Raw genomic sequence first — 18,134 nt, forward strand, 5'->3', positions numbered from 1 at the left:
GTAATTCTTGGCAGAACGTGTTAAAACAGAGGGTTAGCCGAGACCTGGAGCCCAACTGAGGGACGCAAACTTCTCTTGTCAATGCAGTGGGTTGGAAATCTGGCCTCTTAATTTTCTGCTTTGCCTTTTTTTTTTTTTTTTTTTTTTAAAACGTCATTTAGCGTTTTTCATGACACCATTTAGCATTAAAATCAATAATTACAAACCAAATACTAAAATACTACCGGCAAATTCCAGCGCAAACCGCCACCCCCGAAGTTAACGCCCCTTCCGTCTGCACGCGTGGCAGCGGCAAAGGCTGTGGCCACACTAAAGCTGTGCTCCTTTGGCAGGCTCGGGAACGCTCGGTACGCCGCGGCACCGCAACGCGCAGGAGAGGGCCCTCCCAGGGTGGTACCGGGGACGGCTTCGCCCCCGAGCCGCGTGGGAATCCCCCCTCCTCAGCCTGCAGCGCGTCCTGGGGCACGCCGCCACGTCCGTCGCGCCTCGCTCTGCAGGCGCGCGCTGGGCCCTCACGCTGGCATCTGTTCCCTGCCGCGTTCCTTGCTCTGTGCCTATACGCAGCAACTGGGTCTCCCTTGGCCTTGCTTCTGCTGGGTTAAACCCCCAAAGTTTCTCTAGACTCAGTTAAACCCCCAAAGTTTCTCTAGACTTGGTTAAAAATCCGAAGTACTTCTAGAGTTGGTTAAAAACGCAAAGTTCGCCTAGACTCAGTTAAAACCCCAAAGTTCCTCTAGACTTGGTTAAAACCTCAAAGTTTCTCCAGACCTGGTTAAAACCCCAAAGTTCCTCTAGACTCAGTTAAAAACCCAAAGTTCCTCTAGACTTAGTTAAAAACCCGAAGTTTCTCTAGACTTGGTTAAACCTCCAAACTTTCTCTAGACTTGGTTAAACCCCCAAAGTTTCTTTAGACTTGGTTAAAACCCCAAAGTTTCTCTAGACTTGGTTAAACCCCCAAAGTTTCTCTAGACTCGGTTAAAAACCCAAAGTTTCTGTAGACTCGGTTAAAAACCCAAAGCTTCTCTGGACTCGGTTAAACCCCCAAAGTTTCTCTGGACCCCACCTCTGAGATGAAGACCTCCCTGTTTCCTTACCAGATTAGCTTTTCTCCAGAAGTTCCAGTCCGGATCCACTGCTCTTGAAAACGGGCAACCAGAGCTGCACCAGACCGGTCCTCAGCCTTTGGAACGAGACCAGAACGCCCACCTCAGGCGGCGACACCGGGGCGCGGGGCACGGACACAAGCCGGCTTCCCCTCCGTACGCGCACGTGACCGGGTGGGTCCGTGTGCCTGCCCGCCAGTACCCGTGCCCGTCGCGTAGCCCCGCTTGCCCCCCATCACACCGGCCGGTGCTCGCAGGGAAGCTGTGACTTGAGGCAAGTACCAGCTACAGGCGCGAGCCCGGACTCGTCAGACGAGAAACACGGCAATTACAGCAAAGCAGAGCGGGTGGTCCCAAGACTGATTAAAGATGGATGGGCCAGGCGGCCACAACTCTTTTTAGAACATGCACCTGTACTAAAATAACGCGGGTGAGGTGGCTTTCTTCTTGTTTTTAGTGCCCGGTGCAGAGCTGAAGCCCTCTCATCAGCTCAGAAAACATTTCCAGGTGCAGGAGAGGCGAGCAGCTGCCTCCTGCCGACCGGCGCGGGACCCCTCCGACGGCCTTTCTCAAAAAGCAAAGCCCAAAACCTTACGCGTTCTGGGCAAAAGGGCTGGAGCTGCTACCGGGCCCCTCGCACGTCTCCCAGGACATCTTTGGATCGCTGGAAACGCGCTCCCTCCTTTCCCCCAATTTCTCTGCAGCCCGCGCTCTCGGACGGTAAAAGCAGGCCCTCTCCTTTTAAAAATCAAGTTAAACATTCACAGGATCACGGAATCGTATAGGTTGGAAAAGACCTTTAAGATCATCGAGTCCAACCGTTCACTCAAATGCGCTTTCTTCCCAGACGGCAAAGGCCGTGCCCGGGCTGTAAAAGGCCCTTCATTTTGCAAAAGACGAAACTTTAAAATGAGAAAAACCGGACCCTCCCGAGAGTGAATCAAAGCAGAGGAAGACTTGTTACGTTAAAGACTTTATTGCTACGTGCTCCCCAATACAACAAACAGTATCAGTAGTGTACACTTTATAGGAAGAGAAATTAGCTTGGTAGGAAAGAAATCAAAAAGGTACAAGGATTATCTACACCCACCTTGCATATATGTGAAAGGTAAAGACAGAGGGAAAAGAGGATTTGACTTCTGGGGAATTTTCAAGAAACAAACACACCCTATTTGTCTGTTTGAGGCTCAGGGATTGTCTCTGCAACCTGGGTAACACGAATTTCTTGGGCCTTCAAAAGCCTTGCAGGAAGGCAGCAGCAATTCCTTAGCGGTGTCGAGGCAGTCCTGCAGCGGGTTAGATCACACACGTCACGTCGCGACGCACGATGCGGCTCGCCTGGCGGGACCCGATACCTCCCCGGAGAGGACTGACCCCCCTACGTTCTCATGCGCTTGACAAGTCTTCATCCTTACGTCTTCCTAGTGATCCCGCACAATCACTCCAGATGTTTCTAGAATTTAATCTTTGGGGTCCTAATCTACTTTTTAGCACGAAGAGGTACACATTCACTGTTCTCTTAAACGGGCTGATCGCGAGGGCTTTTGACGGGGAAGCAAAAATTGCACGCAAAACTTTAATAACCTATTTAGAAATTAAAGATGCCTGTAATAAAAAACTGTCGTAAGACTTTTTTTTTTTTTTTTAAAAGAATTAGATCAACAATTTCTCTACAGTAGTTTAGTTAGCTTAAATTTCTGTTCTATCCGTATGACATAGCATGTACAGGTATCTAATTACATCTCTCTATTTAGTCTTGGCAAAAAGAATAGTCAACTGCCCTTAGTGTAAATATTTAGTACATAAAATACTATCAAGAAATCAACTTTTAATAAATATCTTTAGTTCTCGATCCTATATACAAGTACTTTACAGCAACACACAGGAGAGAGTGCGATGGGGTGGACTGTGAACAAGATGGTTATTGACATAAATTACTAGGACATTATTGCAGTCAGATGCATTGTGGTTGTGGAGATTTTGAGGTGAACCATGCTGAAAAATAAATATCTCTCTCACCTTTAAATCAATGCTTCCAGTAGGAAAAAAAAAAAAAAAAAAAAAAATTCTATTTTACGTCTTGCCACAGCTATTCCTTGTTAGCGCCTATTCTACCTCCGTGATGCTTTTTCAGCTTGAGAAATAACAAACAGATGGTCTGGAAAACAGAGCTCCTTTTTGACTCGTGAACATTACAGTACTTACAGTATATACATGGTTTCCTAGGCTGGGCTGAGCTCTTCGGCAAAGGGAGACTTAAGGGACGGCACCGCTGCTCCCGGAGGGAAGCGATGCCGCGGGCGTCCGTGTTCCTCGCACAGGCACGTCAAATCTTTTTTCCAACCTGCGACTGGAATGACACTGAAGTTTCTAAACCTACTTTTAACGGGCGGGTGGCTGTAAGTAGACTCGTACCTTTAGGTTTACATTCCCCCCCGCCCCGTTTCAAGAGAAAGCATCACATTGCTGATACCCAAAACCCCCCCTTTCCTAGTGTCGGTAATTTGTATGAAAATGGAACTCCTCCTTTTACGATAATGCTGCTTTAAAAATCAACTCTTGGAATGTAAATAAGGCAGTACTCGATGGCAGGCACCTAGCAATTGTCCAGAATGCAACATAGGTAAACAGTTGTCTGACGGCACAAAACTTAAAAATAATACTGATTTTCTGCAATATACAGTATTTACACAACAGCTGCAAATTTGCTCATACGATCTCCCTTTATATAGATAAATTAGCAAAACAAGTCTTATGGATTCAGTTGTTCCCCTGCAGAAGTATTTTGTATGGTGTAAACGTCGTGGGGCATTGTAGCGGGGCATTTTCTACATGGGAGTGTTTGAAACCAAAAATAACGAGGCGAGGGCTGAGGTCAGGGCCGCTTTTCTGTACTAGAGCTTGACCGATGCCCTCAGCAACTTCTGCTCACGGTTAGGAATATTCTTTGGTGCTTCCCTCCAACGCGTTCAAGCTAGCCAGATAACGCGGTATGGGAGGAGGACGGGAGCAACTAGAAAGTGAACCAGCACTTCTTCTTCTTTGTATTTACAAGGAAAACGAGTTGATGACCTGCAGCGTCCTGCTTGTGGAAAGCAGCATGCACCATGGTGTCCAGAAGTACGGAAATTAAACCCAAAGTGCCAAACAGAGCCTCCTTCAACGGCCGTCCTCCACGAGGCATTCACGTTCATCTTTGCACAGTGGAGGACCTCGAAGGCCATCTCTTCTCCGTGTGCTTCTCGCTCTTCCTCGAGGTTCTCGATGGAGAAGGAGCACCCGCTGTGGCGTTGTGAGCTGGCACGGCGGGAGCAGCTGCTGCCGAGGCAAGGGCGTTGCGAGGACCGGGACTGCTGCTGTTGGCAGGCGACTGGTGTAGCAAAGCAAACAGCCTAGAAGTCTTCCTTGCCTGAGGAGCTCCCCGCGGCGGAAATTCAGCACCTTTGGGCTTGGCGTCGGACGGGGAGACGTGCGTTTCTGCGTCCTCTTCTGCAAAAGGAAGCCGGCCCAGGGAACTTCTCCCAGGCAGGAACTGTGCGTAGCGGGGCACCGCAGGCGTGGGCATCATCAGAGCCCTCGGCAGATCGCTCCGATCAAACATCGCCTCCTCTTGGGTTTCAGCAGCTTCGGTGAGGAACGGCGGCGGGAGGGTGCTGCTGCGCTTGCTGCAGGACTCGCAGCACAGCTTGTTGTAGCCAGGGATGGAGCAGTAACGTGCAAGCACTTCCATTTGGCAGAAGATAGACTTGTCTCCCATACAGGGCTCATCTGCAAAACAAACGTAATGGTGACGGTAAAGCTAGGGCAGAGCACCAAAATGCCGGGCAGCGTTTAGATGGGCGCTGACAGCGTTCTGCCTACGTTTCACAAATGACGGGCTGCTCTGAATAGGCAACCTGAGATGCTTCGTCCCCTGACGGAACTCACCGCCGCCCAAAAAAGTAACCCTAGCTGGGAACCAAAGAAATCGGTGGTCTCTGAAAATACCAGCTTCTGTGCACAGCAGAAGCGAAGAGCTGTGGAAGGGCCACAGACAACACCTTCCAGCGCTAACCTGCGCCAGCTCCCACAGACCAGGCCAGATGTAGTTCTAGCCACCCCAAGTCACCTTCACTTCTAGCCTGAGGACGTTATCTACCAACAGCATTAAAAACAATGACATCTCCCCTTAAAGAAATTAAATCCCAAGCCCTATCTCTCAAAGATGCCTTTTATACGGTGTTGTAAAATAAAATGCTATAGTTGGATAAAGTTTTGTTCGGATAAAGTCTGAGTTTTCCAGTGACCTAACCGTAACTGCAGAACTGACGGAAAGCTTGCAACAGACAGGTGCCTCGAACATAAGATGCCTTGAAGTTAAGTGCGTGGCATTCCTTTCAGTCAGGGCAAAGATCTGTTAGAGATCCCCAAAAACGTCGACGTTTCTTTCAGCGGTTGCTGGATGTTTGTCCCGCAAATAGAGATGCAGTGGTCGCGCTGGACAAAAGCAGTAGAGAGGAAAGCAGTAGCGCAAGAAGTCAGAGGAAAAAGAAGGCTTTGCTATTGAGCGGGGAGCACATCAGTACCCGGGCGCCTTCAGAGCGTCACACGAGCTCAAAGGCCAAGTCCCAAGTTTTACTGTTACCAGGACCGGGACAAACACTGAGAGCTGGTAACGCTCACGGGCAGGCGGCACTGTGGAGAATGTCTCTTCTTCATCTTGCCGTCTGTTGTGCTGACCACACCAAGGGGCGAGCTCCCTGGGCGGTTTGGTATTCTGTATGGGAACGTGAGTTTCAATTACAAGTTCGCTCTCCTCTCACAGGAAAAGTCAAATTCTCAGTCAGTATCTGAGCAGAGCTGCGTCAAGGCACAGAAGACGACGGGAGGCTGGCTCTGGGGATTTGAAATGAGCGGCACTATTTGCAGATTTTAAAACGAGGAGATTTAATACTTCCTTATTATTCTCCTCCCTGTGTCTAACTCATCCTACCACCCGTTTATAGTTACTTTTCGGTGCAGTTCGGAGTATCGCGCGCCTTGGCAGCACGAACACCCAGCGTGACCTTGGAAGGTCCCCTCCTCCAGCCTCGCGGCAGGGTCAACACTACTCAGAAGAGCACCTTGCTTTATTTTAAAGCCAACGCACCTGTAGGCAGAGACCCACAGGCACCTACAGGGACCCTCAAAACGGACCGTGCGTCTCAGCGTCGTGTTCCTGTCTCTCTCCCACGGAGGACTCGGCCCAGCGACTGGGAGTCCTGAGAAACGCGGGGCGTCTGTGTCTCCCCTCAGTCTCCTAAATGGGGTGCTAAGGCCCTGGCTGCACTCCAGATTCAGACCAGGAGCCTACAAACACGTAACGCTTCCCAGGACATAAAACCAGCAACGGGGAGAAGTGGCTAGCTCGGGGCACCCAGTAACTCTGCCGACGCTTCCGGGAGAGACCAGCAAGAAGTTTCCATTAGCAGAATTTTCCTAAGATATCACGGCCGGCTCGGAATGGTATTGATGGATTTTACTATAAATAGGAGTACGCAAAATTATAATGTGCACAGCCAAAAGCTAACCCCAGCTATTGAGAAGATCTGTTCCATGTGTAGTCCTCCGTTCCTAGTCAGCAATTATTTGGTCAACATCTTAATGAGCAACAGATGGCACGTAACACCACTTATTAAGCTCTGACGTTACATTAGCTTTCTGTACTGTGATATTTTTTCACCTGCGTACAGATGCTGCCTCACCACATGTCAACAGTATGTCAGGCAACCCAGTTTTCCTATTTTAAAATATTAACTCTAGCCAACCTCTCGATCAGTGTAAATCAGCTTAATTCCACTGAACTCAGCAAAATTACACAGACGTACATCAGTGGGGTTGTGGGACGTTGTTTATAAATAGCAAATTACATGACTGCGGCGTGTAATATAAAAATCTTCCTTGCTCCTAATCCCGACGTGCTTCCTTGGATAGATGTTTGTTGGTTCTTGACAAACCTAGCATTAAATCCGCAGCTTCGCATGGGAATATACATACTCCATGAAGGCACTATAAGACTATTTTCAGCAGGAATTTAGGATGGGGAATTCAAGGGCTGTATTTATAATTCATCTAAACTAGAAAAGCTAATATTGAAACACAAATCTTTGCATCATACGTAGAACAATCTCTACGCTTCCGTGTAAATGAAAGCACCCGATCGGGAAAATTATGGCAGGCATCCTGTTGACACACTCTGATTTCTGTCAGTATGTAAGTCAAAGCAAATAGTATCACCTAAAGTGACAAACCAAAAAAGAAAGTACCAAACAATTATTTTTGCCTTTCCGCAGTGACAATGCATCTTATTCGGTCCTTTTCTCTCACGGTTAATTCTTGCGACGTCGGTTTGTGGTGGTTTGGATTTCGTGACTCAAGCGATAGTGCAAAGATTTGGTTTTGTACTCATCTACTTCCAGCAGGTTCCGTAAGTACAATCTAGGAGCTGTATACTCACATAATCCCCTTTTTTTATTTTTTTAGGTTAATTCTGCACAACCTAGTCAACCACTTCCTATTCAGTACGAAAGTGCTTGTATCCTTCCGCTGATGTTCACGGTAAAAATTCTCCTTCTCACAACTTGTTACTTGCTTCACGGTAACTGAGAGTAGAAGACACAAGAAAGCGTATCGGCTCCCCAGGGAATCGTTAAAAGATGAAGCTACTAGATTATAATTTCAATCAACTCAAAAGTGTTCACGTTAGCTTTTAGAACTGACACAGCTCTTACAGAAGGCATCGCTAACCCGAAGTGCATTGCTTGCTGCCAGCATCCCATTGCGAAGTCTCGCTGAAAGCTGGTATTTAGGGACCAAAAGTTAAAACAACACGTGCTTTCGTCTTCGTTCTGCATCTTGTGTCGCAAAGCAGGGATAGCTCGTACAAAGGCTCTTCGAGGGTCTGTTCTACACAGGTTCTTACGTGGAGCTCACCTATTTGGCTGAGTACCACAAAATCCATTCTCCTGGCCTGGCACAGCCACAGAATCGTGACTGCTGCTCAGGTTATTGCTGTGGACCTGCAGGATAAAATCCTGCCTCCTGTCTCCTTCTAATCACAGAGACAGGCAAAGTTTCAGTGAAATATCTACGGGAGGTGCCCTCATTTTTCCACACTACGAGACTCAGCTCCACCAAGGCATACGGGGGAAGAGCTGGTGGCTCTTCGCACGTATGCAGGCATATATTTTTTCATGAAACGGAGGAGAAATGCTAATATGCCACATAGCACAAAAGAAATGGCACCGACGGCGGCAGATGTTCACGGCAACTCCATTAAGATTAAACTCTCAGCAATCTGGCATGTAGGTAGTGAATCATTTGTCAAAACCATCTGATACAGACTAACGTTTTGCTAAGTCTAAAGCCCTGAAAATCAAAATAGTAATCAAAGCTACACAGATTTAAAAGTGAAGGAATGCCACGCATGGCCGTAAAGAGTTTATCTACAGAAATACTACAGAATACTAGCGATATTTTAGCTGTATTCCCCCAAAACATAGAACGCGGTAGAAACCGCATCAGAAAAGAGCGGTGAAAAAGAGCGACTATTTGGTCTGAAAGAACGCTGTCCGCTACCACTGCTTGGTAAAAGTTACGGCCCAGACCCGAGCAGGGCAGGCAGGTTTGAGCTCCGCGAGAGGAGGCGGGTGCAGCGCGGCCAAGGAGCGGAGCCCACGGGCGCCCTGGGGTTTTGCCAGAGGCAGGAGGGACTGGGCTGGACGGAGCTGCCCGCGCCCTCCTAGTTCACGGCGTTGTCGTACGCCCAGGTCGGGCTATAGGTTTGCTGCGTCGAGGCCGGATATATCAGTGGCCGGCAGTTCACATTTTTGTGATAGCTGTGGCGATGCGCTGCCGTGCCCTCTCTCTTTAGGAAATGTCCCTCGGGTTCAGAGCCCTGCTAGGCACCCGCTCCGTGCGACCACAAAACCCCTCCTTCCCCGGGGCATGCGAGACGGGGCGCCTATTAAACTTCCCAAACCTAAAAATCCAGCGAGCATTAACCAATGCGATTCAACGGCAACTTGTAAAGGGCCCGCACAAGGCCATCTATTGCTTATACCCCGTATAAGGGGGTCTTACAGGTCAGTGGCACGCGGCTCTGAGTAGCACTTACGGCGAGAGAGACGTAGCGCTCTCACACGGAGAACAAAGATTGTGTGCTGCGTCCTTTTGAAAGGGAGGAATTTAGCACTGGCTAGTCAAGAAAACCCCAACTGACGCTTAAAGCGCAGATTCTTTAAGGTGACGCTTAAAAAGCACAAGACCAAACCCATTTGAATAGCTTTGTGAGGACGTCACCCTTATTTCTTTCAGTTTTGGAAATATTTTTATCACCAGTGAAAACCAGGATTTTAAATCTCGTCCTTGTTGACGGAGTCACAGCCAGTGGTTTGCTCCCACCTAGTGGATACAGCCTTTTATAACTCTTCCTCGCTCCCAGAATTGTCTTCTGCTCTGGGTTCTTTCACTGGCAGAAGACAACTCGGAGCAAAAGCAGACACCTTACGCAGACCTGTGGGAGGCAGTCAGATTCACTCCGTGGGAAAACACACCGCGCCTTCTAAGAACTCTTACTCTATTTTTTCTACCAGGTAGCAATCAGAGCGTTAGCACTACCATGAGGGATTTGAAAACCAAATAAACCCCAAATCTTCCAGACTCATGCACCTAAGGGAAGAAAGGCTCTGTTGTCATGAAAAGCTTAAAAATCTGCTCAAAAAATTCCATGAGAACAATGTAATGAGATTCCCAGGAACCTTATTAACGCTCTGTGGTTCCACTTTTATGTTTTTTTTTTTTTCATGTCCTCAATCGGCAGGCTTGTAAAACTTATCCTGGGATTTAGAGGTCGAGCAGGGTTTACTTTGGACTGACCTTCACCTCTAGCACAAATTTTGGCAAACGCAACGTAGGCTACCGTGTTTAAACCCCCATTTCAGCACGTTTACAAGAGAAGCACCGGTCACCCGGAGCTACGGTACCGGTTACGTGCTGGACTAAACAACAGGCGCCTTCAGCTGGAAAGAAGCGGGAGAATCTCCAAGGGTGTTTTCTAGCGTGCAAGAGGTGAAGGGCGTCGTGTGGTTGTCACCTGACGGTGCAACACCTTTGAAATACCGTACAGCGCAAGCCTGCTGTGCACGCTACCGGCTCGTAAGCACGGGCTCTGCCTTGCCTTCGAAACCTGTACACAGTGGCGCAGAAAGCGCACAGAAAGTTTAGCTTTTCTTTAGACCTAAATATAGGTCTTTTATTTGCCACTGGAGTTCACTCAAGGATGGAATCTGCGTCTGACATCTCTGCCCAGCACTCCGCTACCCAGACAGGCTGCGCTGAGAGGAACTGTCACCCTCGCCTACCGCAGTCACTTCAGGGTGTTCTCTTACCGTTACAGGGAGCGAGTTTACAAACCCTCACTGATTCCGGCTTTTCTCCATCGCAGCGGTCACCAGCACGGCACATGATCTGCCGGCTCTCGGTTCCCTCCCCGCAGGTCACGGAACACTACGAAACAGACAGGAGACAATTCAGGACATTCGGCCTTCACAGCAACATGCAACAATTAACGGGTCTAAAATAGCCCAAGCTTGGCTTTCAGGTCAGGCGCTACCTTCCAGCAATTTGTTTTGGAAGTAGACTTTAGCGAAGGCTGACGTTATGGAGAAATAAGCAGAGGAGGAGGATGGTATTTTCCTTGGTTCTTGCGTTCTGTAAGATTAACTTTATAATTAGAGCATGTTACAAATTTTGCTACTTATTCTTCCTGTAGCCTGTACCTGATCTTGACAGTGTAACGTGAAGAGGATACAAAGGGCAGAGAAAAGGCAGTGTGCACTGAGCTGGCTGTTGGCTCCTGAGTCATTATAACGATATCGACACCCGCAGAAACTCTGCGATTCCAAAAGAGTCCGAGTAGGTAAAAAATGTTACGCTAGCCTCAGAAGCGGGGAAGCGAGAAGTTGGAAACTTAGAGAAAAACAAGCAAAACCGCAACATTTGTTTTGCAGGATTGCGTATCTGATACCGTGACTATTTTCCTTGCTGGTTCCTGGAGACGCCTGGAGAGCTATAGAAGCCCGCGAAGCCGGAAGGCAACATCTGCTGCAGATTTTCAGGTTTTGGCAAACCGCCCGGTGCAGTTCAGAGCTTTCAGCCCAGGCAGAGAGCTGCCTTCGGAGGCACGAGCCGCTGGCGAAGGCGCGTTGCTCGCTCGCGACCGCAGCTTGCCTACCTCAGACCAGGGTCCGGCTTTCCACTGGGCAGGGCAGGGCACTCGGTTGCAGGGCCTGCGGCTCTCGGGGCGGTCGCCGCTGCAGTACTTGAAATGGACCGAGCGGTTTGCACCGTTGTGAAGGGGCTGAACGCAACGCACCGTACGGATCTGGAAGCCTGAATTCCCACAGGTTTTTGTGCAGTATTCCCACTCATCTGCTGCCCAGCTGGGAAGTAAAGAGCGATAAGGTACCGTCACAACTTTTACCTATTATCCATACTGCTGCCAGGTCAGGCAGCCCTTAGTACGCAATATTTTTGTGATGAAACCACCCCGTAAGATCAGTAACCCCTCTTATACAGGTAGAAAAAACCATCCGTAACGCAGGAACAAAGCCGTCAGCATCCTACCGCGTCTGGCTTGGCTCGACTCCCACGCCTGCCACAAGGAGCAATCGGTTCAATCCTTACGCGAGACGCACTTACAGAGGCTGCGTGCATTCCTGAAGGTTGCACATTCTGCGAATGGGCTTTGGCTTTTTGCTGGCTTCACAGAAGCTGCGATGAACCATTTTGTTATCGCTTTTCCTGCGGCACCCGTATTTGGTGTACTGGAACCCTGGAAAGTGTTTCAGAACAATCAGGAAAAACAGGTCCTCGTTAGAATTCGTGGTTGACATCTAAGTTTGACGGCCTATTAAAAGGTTTTACGTGAGAGATGTTTACGAAGGATTTAAACACGCTCACAATTTGCTCGGTCGTCAGGCGCAAGAGTGCGGCACGGTGCCCTGCGGATGCTACCTACGCCGTGACCTGCGACAGGTTTTTACGGCCGGAGGGGACAGTTACGGCCCCTTGGTCTGCAGCACCCACAAGTCATGGCACAGAGAGGGGAGGAATTGCCCCCTTGACGTCGAGCAGCAGGTCACCGGCTAACCTGGGAACGAACCCCAGTCTCATGTGAGTGGTGTTTTGCTACCAGAACACATCGCCTGCTCCACTGCTGCATCTAAGAGTTAAACTGATTTTGACATGCGCATTCCCCGTCCTTTGCCTAAGAGTCCTGTACGTACCGTAAGTCAAGTCAACGCTCTGTAGCGCTGAGCCTGTACTTCCAAAGCGGCTTTGGCTACTGAATTTAAACACCTAACAAGGACTTTTTCTTTCTAGGCTGGAAGTGTGACACTTCTGAATAATCAGGCACTTAAGATATTTTAAGCTTGGGCCCCCAGAAAAACAAACCGCTTTTAAAAAAAGGAGGCCAAGCTTCCTAAAGCATTCACTTCCCCCACCTTTTACTGTTCCACTTCTGGCAATTTGTCGGGCATTACTAGAAGGTGCTACAGCATCTGTTTACCTCCGCCACAGGGTTTGGAGCACTGCGACCAACTCTTTAACGCCCACTCGAAAGTATCTATTTCTTCCTGTAAGACGTTGTTGCTGTTGATAGTTGGCACCGAATCCTCGTGAATGATGTACTTGTAAGTCAGGCTAGATCTTGTGTCATTCTCCCGCGGAATGATCTATTAATAATCAAATGTAAACAGTGGTACAAAACCAGAGCTATTATTTATTCCTTTGCAAAGTAAAGAAACCAAGGCCTGGCTCTTGGGGGAAACGTGGAAACTGCTAGTTGGGAAAAAAAAAAAAAAATTGGTTTTTGTCTTCACAGTTAGAACTAACAATAGTAAGATCAACACAGAGCCATTTAAAATGATAGACACTTCTGGGCTAGCATTCTAAGCTGGCCAAGTGGGACGCCATCATCTGGGATGAAAGGATGGCGTGGCCACGTCATTTGCCGGGCTAAAGAATAGGGCTGGCCTCAGACATGGTTTGGCAGGTAATGCCCTTTTTTGGTCCACCGAAAGCGTCCCACCGATGCCCGACAATGCGATATGGGGCTTCTGACGGACACGTTACCGCTGCACGAAGAGGGTACAAGAGAGGGTAACAGCCGATGAGAAACGGGCTTCAGGCTACCAGCCTGGCGGTAGCCTGAAGCCGTCAGGCTTCATCGGCACGGGTCTTTCAGAGAGGCGTTACCCAGCAGCGTTTTATCTCTGCACAAGCTCCACGCTGGCCGTGCGCTTTTTATCAAAGACAACCCCACGCCACGTTCCCGCTGCTCGGCACGTAACCTACCAGCACAACCACTGCGTCGTGCAAGGGCCCGTCGGTGTGGAGAGTTTCTATGTCGTCTTCTATGTTGTACTCCCACTCCACGCCCAGGTCGATGAAAGATCGGGATCTGGCCTCCTCCCCTTTCCCATTCAGAATATAGTGTCCCGTAGCCTGGTTCTTAATTGCTAAAAGGATTGAAAACAGTGCCAGTCATGCCTCCCACCCTATCGTCGGCAATCCTGGAGGCTTATGCGAAACCTGACGGGAGATATTATAGAAGGCCTTTTGCAAAAAACCCCGCACGCTAGCAAGTGCTGGAGGTGCACTGGCTCAGAGAAGGGCCCTCCAAGGCCGTCCCATGCAGCCTCCGAATTCCAGTTTGATGACGGATGCACTCACATACTCGCTTCGGTTTTGCACCTCCTTAGCCACGCGAATTAGGTGCAGAACTAGAGGCAGACTGAAGCACCTCTTCCCCCGCAACGCGCACGTTTCCCATACTAGCTGAGCTCCCCAGAAGCACAGGCAGTAGCGAGGAACTCGGGTCAAACCTTCAGAATCAGCCGCCTTCCTTATTGGCGTTAAGACCAAAATCAGTATCGCTGGGAACGCCTCTTAGGACAACAGACACCTCAGCAGACTTTAAGTGCATTTCGTATACCCCTCAGATTATGAAAATGCCAACTTTTCATCACATTTTAGCTTCTCTGGCGCACGTACGTATGTACCAGATGCTAAAATCAGTAAGCAAGGGGCTGAGGCATTTGAAGCCCGGGGAAACTACTTGGTTTTGGGTTCCTGCACCACCTTGGAAGTCACGCAGCGTGGGGATTATCATTGTGATGCTCCAATTAGAAGCCAATACGTTAGAAATCTGGAAGATGGACTCTCATTTTTTTCTTTTGCATAACTTTTGCCAATGCACCATAGAACATGATAAAAAACTAAGCAGGAATCTTACAAGTTCCTATGGTTATAGTAATCCAAACGCAGGAGCTCTGCAGTACCTAGTGAGTAGCTGCATGAAGCCACGCGCTGCCAAAGCGAAGCTATGCTTCTCTGAAAGTTACTATCAGGCTATGATAGTAAACGTTACTATAGAAAGTAAAGATATAAAGTTACTACCTGGCCCAAAATGAAACTCTTGGACCTCAAAAGCCAAGTTTCCCCCTTCGACGTTATCACAGTTGAAGCAATTTCTTCTCTTTTTCTTTTCTATTCCTACTTCTTTTCAGTAACTAATCTAACTCTGCTTGAAGGGTTTACAACTGAGACATTGCCCTAGCACATGAGGAGCTGACTAAAAGGCCGTTAAAATCCATGCAAGATCTCACCCCTCTCCCATGAGCTAAAAATCCCTTAAGCGTTAGAAAACGGCAAGCAGTAAGATACAAATTGATTGATGACAGCATGAACTGTCCTAGGTGAGAAAAATCTGAAATAAAATGGACTGCAAATGTATCACAAGTTCCCCAATCTTCTTGCATTACAAAAGCTGTTGCTTACAATCTGCTGCAAACAAGAATAATTGAAGATACTGAATTGCATTCACATAATAGAATACACAGTTTTTACCCTGGCAGCGCCCGTTTAAATGTGAGCGATGACCATCTTTTGTTAGTAACCATGCAAACTAGGCTCAGTTTAATATTCTGAAGAATTCAAATGAGAAGTAAATACTGGTTTGCTGAGCTTACGCTGTAGGACTCAGTCCTTAACATGCAATTTCGAATGCACGTATTTACCCGAAACATTTTAATTTGGTTATCTCATTTCTCAGGTTCTTCTGCATGACTGCCCCGTGCTTCTCGTCATGCCTCAAAGCCAAACCTGAGGAGAGAAACACTTACCAAGAAAGTGAGGAGAAGCCTCGTCTTCTTGGATAAACACATGTCGAGCACCAGGAGGGATATCAAACATCTTAAGGTACCCTTTGGCATGTGTAGTAGTCAGCGGAGAAAGCAGAGATGGAAAGAAAAAGTAATAGCCGTGGTTAGGAGCGCACTACACGGTCCAGCTTCTACTTGCAGAAGAGCACATCCATCGCCAACTGAGCAGCCGTGTCAGAAAGAAACCGAGCAAATAGCTTTGTAACGTACTTGCCAGGGCCTCCTCGTGTTTCTCCTCTTCCAGAGAGAGAAGAGAAACCAGTTACAAATCTATTTGTCGCTCGACTAGCTACACTGCTATAGGCCGTATCCATTAACCATTCAGGCAAAAATATGTTTCCCATGTTGCTCAGGATACGCGGGGGAACAACACGAGTCTTCCCGCCGACCGTTTCCAAACCGCTCATCAGCCAGGCTGCTCGACTGCGGTTTCCTCGCTGTCACGTTAGACGTTAATGTCCTAAGTGCGTCCGCTTACCTGTGGGACACGGAAGACTGGAGGAAGGTGGGCGCAGGACAGAGCGCGTTGTCGCTACGCGTCAGAAAGGCTCGTCCGCGCGGAAGCTAGCCCAAGCTCTTTACAACTGGGAATGTCAAGTGCAGCAACTAAACTGCTGCTGCTGAAGGGATGGGGCTGAATTCAACTCTCTACAGCTAAAGGTAAAAAGCTGTTCCCAAAGAAAATGGTCCTGATTTTACATTTCGATTATTTAGCAATCCAAACCACAGGTAATTAGGGTAACACTGAGTAAGTACTGTCATTAGGGAGACTAAAATCCCTCCTAGGGACCTGTCAACAGGTACTTCTAGATCAAGGTTTAATCAAGAGCACCCTAAGCACTCTGAGTGCATGGTATTTTCACACTGCTGTTATTTCCTCTTTAACGAGTGCAGATTTAATTATGATAAATCTCTGTACATGCCGTTTTTAGGAGCCGAGCAAGTTTCTCTCTCCCTTGTGCTCTGCTATGCAACCTTCCCGAGTAATCCAGCGCTGCTATAGAAGCAGGGTAGCTGTGACAAGAGTTGTGTTATTTCTGCATTGCAAAGATGTAGCATTCAGGTAATTCTGTTCATCCTGGGGATCCTGGGACTAGCGAACGCATTGGTAGTTCGTCGTGCACCTGACACGCTACAGCTCCTTGGAAAATCTCAGTGAAGGAAAAGAAGAGCCACGAATATGTAAAGTCATGGGCTCGGCTGACGAGCGGCTGCACGAACAGCATTTGCCAGTCTTGCCATCGATCGTCTTTTGAGCATACGAAACATAAAGCTTTTGCCTGATTTGGCGTTCCCTGTCAACGGCTGAACGGAGACGAGAACTGCAGCAAGGACTCGAGTTGCCGTGGATGCCTCTCTTTCTACAAGCACTTGCAACTTACCCAGTGTATTTCTAGACTCCTTTGTTTCAGAAAGGGAAATATTGCGAGCTCCTTTGGGCAGTGTAAACGCTCCTCTTGTCTTCCCTTAAACAGAACGTCTGGAATTAGTGCTACGGGAGCCCAGTCTCGTTATTTCATTGACTACGTTTGTCAGCCAGATGGTCTGTACAAGTGTGCAGTATACATTACGTTATGCGTTCAGATGCGTTTAAAGCAGAATCAGACGCATCTAGCCAACGTTAGTAGCCAATGAAAGTCAGACCAGTGAAAATTCAGGTAGGTGATTTTAAGTTGGATACTTGCAGATTTCATTTTCCAGAAACTTGAATTCTTTTTGGCACCTCTTGCTTAAATGTTTTCCTGTTGGAAGAGGTCAATTAGTCTTTTTAATGACTAGATTGCCAAAGTTACGGTAAAGCAATAAACATTTCATAAGCACTTCTATCACTTGCACAAACATTTGCAAATAAGGGGCTGATTAACAGCACTCTTCCCTGAACCATCTCCTAGCGCTGGCTGTCACTGCGCATCGCCGTGCTTTCCGGACACGGAGAATACCGGGCAGACGTTCCATCGCGTGCCGTCACCCGTCGGGCAACGCAGCGGCTCGCAGTGGCCCGCAGGCAGAAACGCCGAGCCAGAACGCGGTGGGGTCAGGAGCATATTTGGGCCTCTGCTGGCCTCTGGTTTGTCCTGTTAATCTCCCAGGGAGCAAGCCAAACCACAGGCTTAGGCACGTGGACTGCGAGCTAGGAGCTGCAAACCAGCGGTACAGGCAACTGAAAGCAGAGTCATTAGAGAAAGCTCTTTCGGGACTGGATCCAAAGTTGTGACACGAATCACCTCTCTGCCCCCCAAATTCCAATCGTTTCTTAGTGAAAAAATCAGAAATGCTCTTAGAAGGCCGAGCATTTATTTCGGATTACTTTTTTTTTTTTTTTTAAGAAAAGCGCAGTAGCTGCCAGCTCCGGAAACACACGGGCTTACACACGAGGCTCAAGTTCCAGTCCTAAGTCCATTACTCCCAAAGTTTGACTGATTCGTGCGTTATTCCGTGTCCAATCCATCAGCCTCCAGGGAACCGTCCCTTTCAGAAAGGCTCTCTACCGTAATTTGATCATTACAATCAGTAAACTTTTCCAATTGGTTTGTAATAATTAATAAGTATTTTCAGCAGAATATTTTAGGTATTTCATTTCCAGTCGCCCGTTAACTTATCTTTGTCCGGGTGTAGTTTGGCTGCTCACTGCCCACATTTAATGACTAATGCCGCAGTAAAGCTTGCTTCGTGGCAGCGATTGCCAGCCTCTAAACCGCTAAGGCAGATATTCACCCTGTCTGTCCCTTAGCCTTCCTCCGCTCTGTACTAAAACACTTAGTTCTATCAGACAGATGTTCCTGAA

At 48.2% G+C, this 18,134-nt stretch overlaps 1 protein-coding gene across 1 annotated transcript in view; it reads right to left on the bottom strand.

The window, feature by feature from the left end:
• Positions 1-2,511: 2,511 nt before the first annotated feature.
• Positions 2,512-18,134, bottom strand: part of ADAMTS3 (ADAM metallopeptidase with thrombospondin type 1 motif 3) — a 129,771-nt gene continuing 114,148 nt past the window's right edge. The window contains exons 16-22 of the mRNA XM_075501328.1: positions 15,311-15,391; positions 13,482-13,645; positions 12,694-12,859; positions 11,823-11,955; positions 11,356-11,563; positions 10,511-10,628; positions 2,512-4,871 (exon numbers count right to left, since the gene is read on the bottom strand). Coding sequence (XP_075357443.1) covers positions 4,294-4,871; positions 10,511-10,628; positions 11,356-11,563; positions 11,823-11,955; positions 12,694-12,859; positions 13,482-13,645; positions 15,311-15,391 — 1,448 coding nt within the window. The 3' untranslated portion in view covers positions 2,512-4,293. The remainder of the gene's footprint in view (positions 4,872-10,510; positions 10,629-11,355; positions 11,564-11,822; positions 11,956-12,693; positions 12,860-13,481; positions 13,646-15,310; positions 15,392-18,134) is intronic.

Source organism: Mycteria americana, chromosome 4 (genome assembly GCF_035582795.1).
Source record: "Mycteria americana isolate JAX WOST 10 ecotype Jacksonville Zoo and Gardens chromosome 4, USCA_MyAme_1.0, whole genome shotgun sequence".
NCBI lineage: Eukaryota > Metazoa > Chordata > Aves > Ciconiiformes > Ciconiidae > Mycteria > Mycteria americana.